This window comes from Oncorhynchus nerka, linkage group LG7 (assembly GCF_034236695.1).
Source record: "Oncorhynchus nerka isolate Pitt River linkage group LG7, Oner_Uvic_2.0, whole genome shotgun sequence".
NCBI classification, from domain to species: Eukaryota; Metazoa; Chordata; class Actinopteri; order Salmoniformes; family Salmonidae; genus Oncorhynchus; species Oncorhynchus nerka.
The window spans coordinates 1,634,926-1,649,374 of NC_088402.1; the positions used below are offsets into that span (position 1 = coordinate 1,634,926).

The window sequence follows — 14,449 nt, forward strand, 5'->3', positions numbered from 1 at the left end:
CCGGACCAGACGGCATCCCAAGCCGCGTCTTCAGAGCCTGAGCAAACCAGCTGGCTGGTGTATTTATGGACATATTCAATCTCTCCCTATCCCAGTCTGCTGTCCCCACATGCTTCAAGATGGCCACCATTGTTCCTGTACCTAAGAAGGCAAAGGTAACTGAGCTAAATGACTAGTAGCACTCACTTCTGTCATCATGAAGTGCTTTGAGAGGCTAGTCAAGTATCATATCACCTCCCCCTTACCTGTCACCCTAGACCCACTTCAATTTGTTTACCGCCCCAATAGGTCCACAGACGATAAATCGCAATCACACTGCCCTATCCCATCTGGACAAGAGGAATACCTATGTAAGAATGCTGCTCTTTGACTACAGCTCAGCCTTCAACAACATAGTACACTCACACAAGCTCATCATTAAGCTAGAGGCCCTGGGTCTCAACCTGTGCAATTGTGTCCTGGACTTCCTGACGGGCCACCCCCAGGTGGTGAAGGTAGGAAACAACATCTCCACTTCGATGATCCTCAACAGGATCATGTGAGGGCCCCACAAGTGGGCTTGATTACCAACAACGTCAAGAGGAGGAGGAGGTGAGGGCACTCGGAGTCTTGTGTCAGCAAAACAACCTCCCCACTCAACGTCAACAAAAGAAAGGAGATGATCGTGGACTTCAAGAAACAGCAGAGGGAGAACCCCCCCATCCATATCGACGGGACAGCAGTGGAGAAGGTGGAAAGTTTTAAGTTCCTCGGCGTACACATCACGGACAAACTGAAATGGTCCACCCACCCAGACAGAGTGGTGAAGAAGGCACAACAGCGCCTCTTCAACCTCAGGAGGCTGAAGAAATGTGTCTTGTCATCTAAAACCCTCACAAACTTTTACAGATGCACAATTGAGAGCATTCTGTCGGGCTGTATCACCGCCTGGTACGGCAACTGCTCCGCCCACAACCGCAGGGCTCTCCAGAGGGTGGTGAGGTCTGCACAACGCAACACCGGGGGCAAACTACCTGCCCTCCAGGACACCTACACCACCCGATGTTACAGGAAGGCCATAAAGATCATCAAGAACAACAACCACCCGAGCCACTGCCTGTTCATCCCCGCTATCATCCAGAAGGCGAGGTCAGTACAGGTGCATCAAAGCTGGGACAGAGAGACTGAAAAACAGCTTCTATCTCAAGGCCATCAGACGGTTAAATAGTAGTCACTAACACAGAAAGGCTGCTGTCTACATACAGACTTGAAATCATTGGGCATTTTAATAAATGGATCACTAGTCACTTTAAACAATGACACTTTAATAATGTTTGCATACAGTTGAAGTCGGAAGTTTACATACACCTTAGCCAAGTACATTTAAACTCTGTTTTTCACAAATCCTGACATTTAATCCTAGTAAATATTCCTTGGCTTAGGTCAGTTAGGATCACCACTTTATTGTAAGAATGTGAAATGTCAGAATAATAGTAGCGAGAATTATTAATTTCAGATTTGATTTCTTTCATCACATTCCCAGTGGGTCATAAGTTTACATACTAATTGATTGTATTTGTTACCATTGCCTTTAAATTGTTTAACATGGGTCAAACGTTTCGGATAGCCTTCCACACACTTCCCACAATAAGTTGGGTGAATTTTGGCCCATTCCTCCTGACAGAGCTGGTGTAACTGAGTCAGGTTTGTAGGCCTCCTTGCCCGCACACGCTTTTTCAGTTCTGCCCACATATTGTCTATAGGATTGAAGTCAGGGCTTTGTGATGACCACTCCAATACCTTGACTTTGTTGTCCTTAAGCCATTCAGCCACAACTTTGGAAGTATGCTTGGGGTCATTGTCCATTCGGAAGACCCATTTGCGACTAAGCTTTAACTTCCTGACTGATGTCTTGAGATGTTGCTTCAATATATCCACCTAATTTTCCTTCGTCGTGAAGCCATCTATTTTGTAAAGTGCACCAGTCCCTCCTGCAGCAACGCACCCCCACAACATGATGCTGCCACCCCGAGCTTTATGGTTGGGATGGTGTTCTTCGGCTTGCAAGCCTCCCCCTTTTTCCCCACACATAATGATGGTCATTATGGCCAAATAGTTCTATTACTGTTTCATCAGACCAGAGGACATTTCTCCAAAAAGTATAATCTCTTTCCTGAGCGGTATGATGGCTGCGTGGTCCCATGGTGTTTATACTTGCGTACTATTTTTTGTTCAGATGAACGTGGTACCTTCAGGCGTTTGGAAATTGCTTCCAAGGATAAACCAGACTTGTAGAGGTCTACAATTTTTTTCTGAGGTCTTGGCTGATTTCTTTCGATTTTCCCATGATGGCAAGCAAATAGGCACTGAGTTTGAAGGTAGGCCTTGAAATACATCCACAGGTACACCTCCAATTGACTCAAATTATGTCAATTAGCCTATCAGAATCTTCTAAAGCAATTACAGTATTTTCTGGAATTTTCCAAGCTGTTTAAAGGCACAGTCAACTTAGTGTATGTAAACTTCTGACCCACTGGAATTGTGATACAGTAAATTATAAGTGAAATAATCTGTCTGTAAACAATTGTTGAAAAAAAATACTTGTGTCATGCACAAAGTAGATGTCCTAACCGACTTACCAAAACTATAGTTTGTTAACAAGAAATTTGTGGAGTGGTTAAAAAAACTAGTTTTAATGACTCCAACCTAAGTGTATATAAACTTCCAACTTCAACTGTATCTTGCATTACTCATCTCATATGAATGAACTGTATCTTATACCATCTATTGCATCTTGCACACCCTGCTCTGTCATTGCTCATCCATATATTTGTATGTATATATTCTTATTCCATTCCTTTACTTAGATGTGTGTGTATTAGGTAGTTGTTGTGGAATTGTTAGATATCGCTGCACTTTCGGAACTAGAAGCACAAGCATTTCGGTACACTCGCATTAACATCTGCTAACCATGTGTATGTGAACAATACAATTTGATCCTCAGTTTTCTCCTATCACAGCCGTTAAACTCTGTAACTGTTTTAAAGTCACCATTGGCCTCATGGTGAAACCCCTGAGCGGTTTCCTTCCTCTCCGGTAATTGAGTTAAGAAAGGACGCCTGTATCTTTGTAGTGACTGGGTGTATTGATACACCATCCAAAGTGTAATGAATAACTTCACCATGCTCAAAGGGATATTCAATGTCTGTTTATTTAACAGGTATTTTTTAATCACTGCTCGACTGAGGGACCTTACAGATCATTTATACGTGTTGGGTACAGACATTAGGTAGTTTTCATAAAATCACACTAAACACTATTACTGCACTCAGAGTCCATACAACGTATTATGTGACTTGTTAAGCAAGTGTTTAGTCCAGATCTTATTTAGGCCATAACAAAGGGGTTGAAACTCTAAAAACATAAGGCCACTTTGACATGATTGGATATTGTGTGTAGGCCAGTGACACAAAATCTCAATTGAATTCATTTTAAATTCAGAATGTAACACAACAAAATGTGGAACAAGTCAAGGAGGCACCGTATAAAATAACAAAAAAAAGTGTCAACAGTACAAGGAAGTTGGTATCAATAATATAATGACATTCTAGTAGTTGAACTTACCTGTAGTGCTGGTTCCATTGCTTTCCTCTGGTTTAGAGCTGGGCTGTCTGGTGGTGTCCTGCGCTGTTGTCTGGGTACTCGTGGAACAGCCCATCCTGCTTGTCTCACATAGAGGACTGAAGTGGATGAAAATGAGATCCCCAAAGAGCCGTCTGTTGCTCTGATCACGGGCTTGATACTATTCAAATCAGCAGGACTGAAGGCTATACAGCAGGGATCATCAACTAGAGTCAGCTGCGGGACGCCAGCTGGGGAACCGTGCTATATAGTCATTTCACTGGTCTCCACAATTGCATATTTGCGCATGCCTCGTTTTAAATACACCGGGCAACGGCTTGTTGTGGCAGCAGCAGGTTACCACTAGTGTGATGCCTGCATAGTGTCGATACTGGGCTACAGCCTGCTTGCTGTGTGTTTCAGTACCCAGCAGAGAACAGACACCTACATTATTCAGTGCATGCGATCAGAGAAGGAACGTTGTCTAGCGTGCGTGAGCATTGCACTCTAATAATTGGTCACGTCACTATAGCCGGAAAGCCATCCTGCCCTACCAAGCAAAAACGCAGTAATTGCTAATTTGGTCGAAAATGTGTTAATGTCATTTTTTGCTAAGTTAAATACATGCTTAATGATGTGGACAAGTATCCTGCCTCTATTCTATTGTGTTTTGGAGAAAATGGGGGTCATGTTTAGCAGTAACTGTATAAAGTTAGTGTGAAAACAAGGTAAATAAAAACCACGCTCCGAGGAGGCCTTTTTGCTTGGTAGGGCAGCATGGTACTTTTGTATTTATGTTATTTACAGTATTCTCATACGAATGTGAAGAACGTCAGTTCTTATGTGGTGTATTATTTATTGTTAAAGGGTGGAAAATATGAATGGATAGGCTATTTATTCAACCAATTAGGATGCATATAGTAAAGTAAATGTGTGACATTTTATAGAAATATTTGACTTCTGAATGTTTCGGTGTTTGGAAAAATAATACTTTATCAAGTTCCATACCATCAAATATTTTGTTCAAATCATAAAGTTATTATACAGAATAGAGACAACAGCGTCACCCCGTGGGGCTCCGGGGTTGTGTATGTGTGGATGATCCAATGCATAAAAACAGCCTCTAAATATAGGTCCGTTTTGTGTTTGTCCTCTGGTTGGTAAAAATCACACTTGCCATTTTGAAAGCTTTAGTGTTTTGGCCTTTGCTTTCTCGTGATAAGGTCGTCGAAGAATGATGAAGAATGATCTGATATAGAAATCACCTCAAGTGGAGCACCCTGCTTTAACTGACCAATCCGCTGAGATCAGCGAATCAGCGCAGGACCACGCCAACCTGCCGCAAAGCACGCTGGGACTTCCTTTCTTTCCGAGGCCATATTGGAGCAACAGACTTGTAAGTTCACCTCTTTGTTTAATCTTTAACATTTATATATTTAGGCAATGTTGGTGGACATCACCCGGTTGATTACTAACGTAAAATTGTCCAATCTCATATTTTTTGTTTCAGGTTGGCCAGAACGGAGTAAATCGCAGCTATGGTGGCCGCCAAGAAGACGGTGAGTCGAGCTGTAGTGAACGCATGTGTTGGTCTCATGCACTTCAGGAGGAATCATGGCGCTGTCTGGGCTTACTGCAACACATGTGTTTACACCTTTTTAGAAACTGTCAATGTCGCCCATACATATCTGTTTGGAACTTGGCCAAACATACAATGTTGTAGTTTCTGAAGATGTCTAGCTTTAGTTGTTAACAATTGACAGAATCCAGATAGCATGTGTTATATTAACCATCACCGGCTAACAGGCTAATATAGCGTTAGCCAGACAGCAAGTTGAATGGTTGCACTGGGGGCATTTTGACCTTATGGTTGGCTAATGAGGAAACCCTAACAGCACTGTCATCTGAACTATTATATCTGATCAATTAACTAGATCGGGTTGTGACTGTCATGGACTTTAGGATGGCAATAATTGGCCACTAACCCCCCACACACACATTAATCGGTAATAAGGTCCTCAATCGACTTTCTGAATTACCCAAGGAAGCAACAAAAAAATCAAATGTAAGAACATTTTAGTTGATTGTTACACAAATAAGGTGCAAGAAATTCAGGCCAATTAGTTTAAGCCCGTAGAGACGAAAGGAATTTCCGGAGTTGGCGGTCGTCTAAGACCGGCTGTGGTGACTCAACGTCTGAAGTTTAGTAAAGATGTTAGATACAGTGGGACTTTATGTAAAATGGCTTTATAAATGGAGACATAACAATGTATTAACTTTCTGGTAGTGAATGCAGTGATGAGTACTAAAATTGTCCCCCATAACAATGTGCAGTGTGCTTTGTTAAACAGCATCTAACGGCTTTAATGAAGTGGCAGCTGCGTTCATATACATGTCGCCATAGTCTAGGACCGATGGTCATGTCGACCTTCATAATCTGCCTTCTACTATTTAACTAGAGGCAGCACCTATTTCTATAAAGCCCATATTTATTCTCAGCTTCTTAACTCGTTAATATGCTTTTTAAAAGACCGCTAGCCTTTCATCTATCCCGATGCCCAGATATTTGTAAACCGGCACATGAGCAATATGAACACCATCAGCTTAAATCATCAGTTGTATATGCACTCTAGAGACCCCATCTAGTTAGTTTTACCTGCAGTCAATACTAATTTAAGGTCAGCGATGTTCTGCAATACAAAAGAAGGCAGACCGTAGTTCATGTTGAGCTTGGTCTACCGTGGGAGCAATGGCACGACAGTATCATCTGCATACCGGTGCAGGTTACACGCTTTTACAGACGAGTGGATATTGTTCATGTTAACACTGATGATATAATGGGTGAACTGGTGGCCATTACGAGTGGACTCGTAGGGGCAAGCAGGAAGTGGACCCATCTATGTGCTGTGATTTGATTCAACTCAACTATTACAAAAAAATAAATTCCGTTGCATGAGCCACATCAGTAAGCATCATTTGAATTCACTTTCTACATTACCATTTAAATGATTGCATCACAATACCAGGCAGCCATTGCGAGTGTACACATGAGGTTACCAGTCATTGGCCACTGTAACCCTGGTAATATGACTGGTGAATAGAACAGGCTTGGAACCTGTATCCCTGGTAACATGAATGGTAAATAGAATGAATAGAACCTCTAACCCTGGTAATATGACTGGTAAATAGAATGAATAGAACCTGTAACCCTGGTAATATGACTGGTAAATAGAATGAATAGAACCTCTAACCCTGGTAATATGACTGGTAAATAGAATGAATAGAACCTCTAACCCTGGTAACATGAATGGTAAATAGAATGAATAGAACCTCTAACCCTGGTAATATGACTGGTGAATAGAACCTCTAATCCTGGTAATATGACTGGTAAATAGAATGAATAGAACCTCTAACCCTGGTAATATGACTGGTAAATAGAATAGGCTTGGAACCTCTAACCCTGGTAATATGACTGGTAAATAGAATGAATAGAACCTCTAACCCTGGTAAATAAAATGAATAGAACCTATAACCCTGGTAATATGACTGGTAAATAGAATGAATAGAACCTATAACCCTGGTAATATGACTGGTAAATAGAATGAATAGAACCTCTAACCCTGGTAATATGACTGGTAAATAGAATGAATAGAACCTCTAACCCTGGTAATATGACTGGTAAATAGAATGAATAGAACCTCTAACCCTGGTAATATGACTGGTAAATAGAATGAATAGAACCTCTAACCCTGGTAATATGACTGGTAAATAGAATGAATAGAACCTCTAACCCTGGTAATATGACTGGTAAATAGAATGAATAGAACCTCTAACCCTGGTAACATGACTGGTAAATAAAATGAATAGAACCTCTAACCCTGGTAAATAGAATGAATAGAACCTCTAACCCTGGTAAATAAAATGAATAGAACCTATAACCCTGGTAATATGACTGGTAAATAGAATGAATAGAACCTCTAACCCTGGTAAATAGAATGAATAGAACCTCTAACCCTGGTAACATGACTGGTAAATAGAATGAATAGAACCTCTAACCCTGGTAATATGACTGGTAAATAGAATGAATAGAACCTCTAACCCTGGTAATATGACTGGTAAATAGAATGAATAGAACCTCTAACCCTGGTAAATAAAATGAATAGAACCTATAACCCTGGTAATATGACTGGTAAATAGAATGAATAGAACCTCTAACCCTGGTAAATAGAATGAATAGAACCTCTAACCCTGGTAACATGACTGGTAAATGGAATGAATAGAACAGGCTTGGAACCTGGTAAATAGAGGTTCCAAGCCTGTTCTATTTACTCTATTTCTTTGTGCTGCTGCATTGTGGGGAGCATTGTCTAGGCCACCCAGAGACTTGTTTGCTAGTTTCAGGAACAGTCCATGTTACCACAAAGACTCAACAGTTAATTTGAAGAAAAACAAATGTATATTTTTTAAATGGTTATGATAGATATTGTATTACAATGACGGTCTTCCTCTATAACCGTCGGTTACATGGTGGTATGGTAATTGTGCCAGCCCTAGTTATATGTACTCAAATCGCATGTATCCCAATTAGAAGACCATATATCATGTTTGGTTCAATGCATATGAGCTACGTTCATAGTTCAATGTTTCTCACAAAACATCATTGTTACTTTGATGGCAGAAAAAGTCCCTGGAGTCCATCAACTCCCGTCTCCAGCTGGTGATGAAGAGCGGTAAATACGTTCTGGGATACAAGCAGTCTCAGAAGATGATCCGCCAGGGAAAAGCCAAGCTGGTCATCCTGGCCAACAACACACCTGCCCTCAGGTAACTACACACCTGCCCTCAGGTAACTACACACCTGCTCTCAGGTAACTACACACCTGCTCTCAGGTAACTACACACCTGTTCTCAGGTAACTACACACCTGCTCTCAGGTAACTACACACCTGCTCTCAGGTAACTACACACCTGCTCTCAGGTAACTACACACCTGCCCTCAGGTAACTACACACCTGCCCTCAGGTAACTACACACCTGCCCTCAGGTAACAACACACCTGCCCTCAGGTAACTACACACCTGCCCTCAGGTAACTACACACCTGCCCTCAGGTAACTACACACCTGCCCTCAGGTAACTACACACCTGCTCTCAGGTAACTACAGGGCAAAGCCAAGCTGGTCATCCTGGCCAACAACACACCTGCTCTCAGGTAACTACACACCTGCTCTCAGGTAACTACACACCTGCTCTCAGGTAACTACACACCTGCTCTCAGGTAACTACACACCTGCCCTCAGGTAACAACACACCTGCCCTCAGGTAACTACACACCTGCCCTCAGGTAACTACACACCTGCCCTCAGGTAACTACACACCTGCTCTCAGGTAACTACACACCTGCTCTCAGGTAACTACAGGGCAAAGCCAAGCTGGTCATCCTGGCCAACAACACACCTGCTCTCAGGTAACTACACACCTGCTCTCAGGTAACTACACACCTGCTCTCAGGTAACTACAGGGCAAAGCCAAGCTGGTCATCCTGGCCAACAACACACCTGCTCTCAGGTAACTACAGGGCAAAGCCAAGCTGGTCATCCTGGCCAACAACACACCTGCTCTCAGGTAACTAAGGCCTACATTTATTTAGTATTAGCTCAAGTTAAGGACATTATCACTAATACCCCTTTCACACCTAACATGGTGAGCTAAAGTTTATACCTGGCTAGCCTTGGGTTTATTCATTAGTTGAATTCTTTTGCAAAACGTTTTGCAATGGAAAACGTTTACTCCAAACAGAAAATGTTCTGCATTGAAATCAAGTTACTATTGGACATTCATGTATGTCTCTCCACATTTGGTTCCTCGAGTTAACGGTTTCCATTGCAAAACCTGTACTAATTTGCTGTCTCCGAAAACACCTGAAATATCTTGTCGGCTGCAACTGTTAAAGCAGTTTACATTAAGTGTGTGTTTTGATTTGATATGACAGTAGAGGGATTCATGTTTCTATAACCGTATCGCTATTGAGAATTGATTCACGTTTGGATGGAGTATTTGGCTGTTTTGGCTTCCAGAGCCAATTGTCCCTTTAAACAGAACAGGTAAGGAGTAATGTTAGCCTCCTTTAGTTCTTTATTGGACTAGGCATGGTGGACTTCTTCCTTAATGGGATTCCTGTAATCCGATATGTTACCAGCAACATGTACAGTTTTGGTTTCATGAGATGAAATAAAAGATCCCAGAAATGTTCCATATCCAAGAAAGATTATTTCTCAAATTGTGTACAAATTTGTCTACGTCACTGTTAGTGAGCATTTCTCCTTTGCCAAGATAATCTATCCACCTGACAGGTGTGGCATACCAGGAAGCTGATTAGACAGCATGATCATTAGAAAGGTGCACCTTGTGCTGGGGACAATAAAAGGCCTCTAAAATGTGCACTTTTTTCACAACACAATGCCACAGATGTTTCAAGTTTTGAGGTAGCTTGCAATTGGAATGCTGATTGCTGGAATGTCCACCAGAGCTCTTGCCAGAGAATTGAACGTTCCTTTCTCTACCATAAGCCGCCTCCAATGTTTTAGAGAATTCGGCAGTACGTCCAACAGGCCTCCGCAGACCACGTGTATGGCGTTGTGGGCGAGAGGTTTGCTGATGTCAATGTTGTGAACAGAGTGCTCCATGGTGGGGTTATGGTATGGGCCGGCATAAGCTATGGACAACGAACAGAATTGCATTTTATCGATGGCAATTTGAATGCACAGAGATACGTGACGAAATCCTGAGGCCCATTGTCGCCACCATCACCTTGTGTTTCAAGCTTGATAATGCACGGCACCATGTCACAAGGGTCTGTACACGATTCCTGGAATGTCAGTTCTTCCATGGCCTGCATACTCACCGGGCATGTCACATATTGAGCACGTTTGGATCGACGTGTACGAGGCAGATGGTGGTCACACAAGATTCTGGTCTTCAGCTCGTCACCTGTGACCAACAGATGCATATCTGTTTTCCCAGTCATGTGAAGTCCATAGCTGAAGGCCTAATACATTTATTTCGCTTGACTGATTTTCCTTTTGAATTGTAACTCAGTAAAATTGTTTCATGTTGCGCTTATTTTTGTTCCGTGTATATAACCTCTTGGATTACTTTTAAATTCAGAAAGCCGGCGTCGTTTCCATCAAGTTAATTTGAACCAATGTGGAATTGTTGTCTGCCTAGTAGAATATTTTCGTTAAATTGTGCATTCATAAAGTATTCAGACCCCTTGACTTTTTCCATGTCACCGATGACACGCCAAATGAATACCACCAATCAGAGACCACTATGACACCAAATGAATACCACCAATCAGAGACCACTATAATGACACACCAGATGACCACCAATCAGAGACCACTATGGTGACACACCAGATGACCACCAATCAGAGACCACTATGGTGACACACCAGATGACCACCAATCAGAGACCACTATGATGACCACCAATCAGAGACCACTATGATGATGACCACCAATCAGAGACCACTATGATGACACACCAGATGTATTTGTTTTGTTTTTGTCTTGTACAGCCTCTTAAGGGGAAAGTAATCCAACAGTAATTGAAAGTAATCAGATTACATCATTAATTAAAGTAACTAATGGCATTAATTTAGAAAGTAACCTATCCAACCATTGTGTAATCCTAGGAATAGTTCCATTCCTACTTCGATGAACGTTTTCAAATAGTTAGATATTGCATATCAAGCGTTGCTTGTGTGTTCTTATGGGTAGGTACATTTTTGTTTTTGTTCTATGTACTCCTCCTACAAAGGCACACCTGTATTGGTCTGCTTGCAGGTGTGTAAGAACAGGAGGAACATTCAAATGAGGGCTGACTTTGTTACTTGCTGCACCTGCAGTTGGTCGTTCAGCAATCAGACACCTTGAGAAAACAACCGAGACAACTACAGCATTAGACTGAAGGGATGATGTTTCATTGGTGTTGCTTTCCCCCATACACGCAGAAGGGATGATGTTTCATTGGTGTTGCTTTCCCCCATACACGCAGAAGGGATGATGTTTCATTGGTGTTGCTTTCCCCCATACACGCAGAAGGGATGATGTTTCATTGGTGTTGCTTTCCCCCATACACGCAGAAGGGATGATGTTTCATTGAATGGTAAACGTATATAAACTTGTATTGTTTGTTCATAATTTTGCTGCCTGCATTTCCTTCGGTTGTACTTGTCTAAAAGGTATTTGTCCTTCCTCAGGAAGTCTGAAGTGGAGTACTACGCCATGCTGGCCAAGACTGGCGTCCATCACTACAGTGGGAACAACATCGAGCTGGGCACGGCCTGTGGAAAGTATTTCAGGGTGTGCACCTTGGCTATCATCGACCCCGGTGAGTGTCAAATCAGACTGCATGTTTGCCTATTCTGTTGACGGATGGGCGTGGTCTGATGGCCTTGAGATAGAAGCTGTCTCTCGGTCCCAGCTTTGATGCACCTGTACTGACCTCCTCGCCTTCTGGATGATAGCGGGGTGAACAGGCAGTGGCTCGGGTACTGACCTCGCCTTCTGGATGATAGCGGGGTGAACAGGCAGTGGCTCGGGTACTGACCTCGCCTTCTGGATGATAGCGGGGTGAACAGGCAGTGGCTCGGGTACTGACCTATCCTTCTGGATGATAGCGGGGTGAACAGGCAGTGGCCCGGGTACTGACCCCGCCTTCTGGATGATAGCGGGGTGAACAGGCAGTGGCTCGGGTACTGACCTCTCCTTCTGGATGATAGCGGGGTGAACAGGCAGTGGCTCGGGTACTGACCTCTCCTTCTGGATGATAGCGGGGTGAACAGGCAGTGGCTCGGGTACTGACCTCTCCTTCTGGATGATAGCGGGGGTGAACAGGCAGTGGCTCGGGTACTGACCTCGCCTTCTGGATGCTAGCGGGGTGAACAGGCAGTGGCTCGGGTACTGACCTCTCCTTCTGGAGGATAGCGGGGTGAACAGGCAGTGGCTCGGGTACTGACCTCTCCTTCTGGATGATAGCGGGGTGAACAGGCAGTGGCTCGGGTACTGACCTCTCCTTCTGGAGGATAGCGGGGTGAACAGGCAGTGGCTCGGGTACTGACCTCTCCTTCTGGATGATAGCGGGGTGAACAGGCAGTGGCCCGGGTACTGACCTCTCCTTCTGGATGATAGCGGGGTGAACAGGCAGTGGCTCGGGTACTGACCTCGCCTTCTGGATGATAGCGGGGTGAACAGGCAGTGGCCCGGGTACTGACCTCGCCTTCTGGATGATAGCGGGGTGAACAGGCAGTGGCCCGGGTACTGACCTCTCCTTCTGGATGCTAGCGGGGTGAACAGGCAGTGGCTCGGGTACTGACCTCTCCTTCTGGATGATAGCGGGGGTGAACAGGCAGTGGCTCGGGTACTGACCTCTCCTTCTGGATGATAGCGGGGTGAACAGGCAGTGGCTCGGGTACTGACCTCTCCTTCTGGATGATAGCGGGGTGAACAGGCAGTGGCTCGGGTACTGACCTCCTCTCCTTCTGGATGATAGCGGGGTGAACAGGCAGTGGCTCGGGTACTGACCTCTCCTTCTGGAGGATAGCGGGGTGAACAGGCAGTGGCTCGGGTACTGACCTCTCCTTCTGGAGGATAGCGGGGTGAACAGGCAGTGGCTCGGGTACTGACCTATCCTTCTGGATGATAGCGGGGTGAACAGGCAGTGGCTCGGGTACTGACCTATCCTTCTGGATGATAGCGGGGTGAACAGGCAGTGGCTCGGGTACTGACCTCCTCTCCTTCTGGATGATAGCGGGGTGAACAGGCAGTGGCTCGGGTACTGACCTCTCCTTCTGGATGATAGCGGGGTGAACAGGCAGTGGCTCGGGTACTGACCTCGCCTTCTGGATGATAGCGGGGTGAACAGGCAGTGGCTCGGGTACTGACCTCTCCTTCTGGATGATAGCGGGGTGAACAGGCAGTGGCTCGGGTGGTTGTTGCAGTGAGCAGTTTGATACTGTTTATTCTTTCATTCATTCATTTAGCATTGTTTTCAAAGATTACATCTTTGCAGAGAATTATAAAAATGTATGAATGAAGAATTCAAACGAACCGCTCTACTACTAAATTACATGAAGCATGTTTGAGTTATTATCATTTTGTGAATTTGTAGGTGTAGATATTTTTTAAGTTTCACTGATGCTCACAAATTTGCCCGTTTTGTAAATTTTTGCACCCGGTGGCTCTATGATGATGTGCCCAGCACGTCACTAGATAAACACCTATTCAACCATTTACCTGAACTGACTGGGCTTTAGCCAGTTGCATCATTGGTGTCAATGACTTAGTTCCTCTGAAGTTAATGAAGTGAGTTTTAAAGTATATCTTGTCTAAATATAGTGTTTTTCTATTTCCAGGTGATTCTGACATCATCAGGAGTATGCCAGACCAGCCGCAGGGGGAGAAGTAGACGTTTCACACTCTACGTTAAAAAAATAAACTGTTTTCTACGGTCTTTCTTTGGTCTTTCTTTCTCTTAGTGTGCACATGATAAACATTCAGCTACTTCTATTCTATGCTGTAGGCCGTGTCATTTCTCTCCTGATTTTTAAAGAAGCCTCCAATCTATACGTAAAGCCTTGAGGCTTGTGGATGTGGTCTGTGTAAATCAAATCAAATTTTATTTGTCACATACACATGGTTAGCAGATGTTAATGCGAGTGTAGCGAAATGCTTGTGCTTCTAGTTCCGACAATGCAGTGATAACCAACAAGTAATCTAACTAACAATTCCAAAACTACTGTCTTATACACAGTGTAAGGAGATAAGAATATGTACATAAGGATA

The 14,449-nt window shown here is 43.7% G+C and overlaps 2 protein-coding genes across 7 annotated transcripts in view; one reads left to right on the forward strand and one right to left on the reverse strand.

Moving 5' to 3' along the window:
• si:dkey-284p5.3 (uncharacterized protein LOC557830 homolog) overlaps window positions 1–4,075 on the reverse strand; it is a 34,369-nt gene extending 30,294 nt beyond the window's left edge. For 3 of the 6 annotated variants that reach the window (XM_065020101.1, XM_065020099.1, XM_065020097.1), the window contains exon 1: window positions 3,604–4,075. In XM_065020101.1, the coding sequence (XP_064876173.1) occupies window positions 3,604–3,697 (94 nt within the window). In that variant the 5' untranslated portion in view covers window positions 3,698–4,075. The remainder of the gene's footprint in view (window positions 1–3,603) is intronic. The other 3 variants (XM_065020102.1, XM_065020100.1, XM_065020098.1) reach the window with 1 other exon arrangement.
• Window positions 4,076–4,938: 863 nt separating this feature from the next.
• rpl30 (ribosomal protein L30) lies at window positions 4,939–14,117 on the forward strand. The gene is made up of 5 exons (XM_029655074.2): window positions 4,939–4,996; window positions 5,111–5,159; window positions 8,279–8,424; window positions 11,866–11,996; window positions 14,020–14,117. The coding sequence occupies exons 2-5, from the start codon at window positions 5,139–5,141 to the stop codon at window positions 14,070–14,072; spliced, it is 351 nt and encodes a 116-aa protein (XP_029510934.1). The 5' UTR covers window positions 4,939–4,996; window positions 5,111–5,138; the 3' UTR covers window positions 14,073–14,117.
• The last annotated feature ends 332 nt before the right edge of the window (window positions 14,118–14,449 follow it).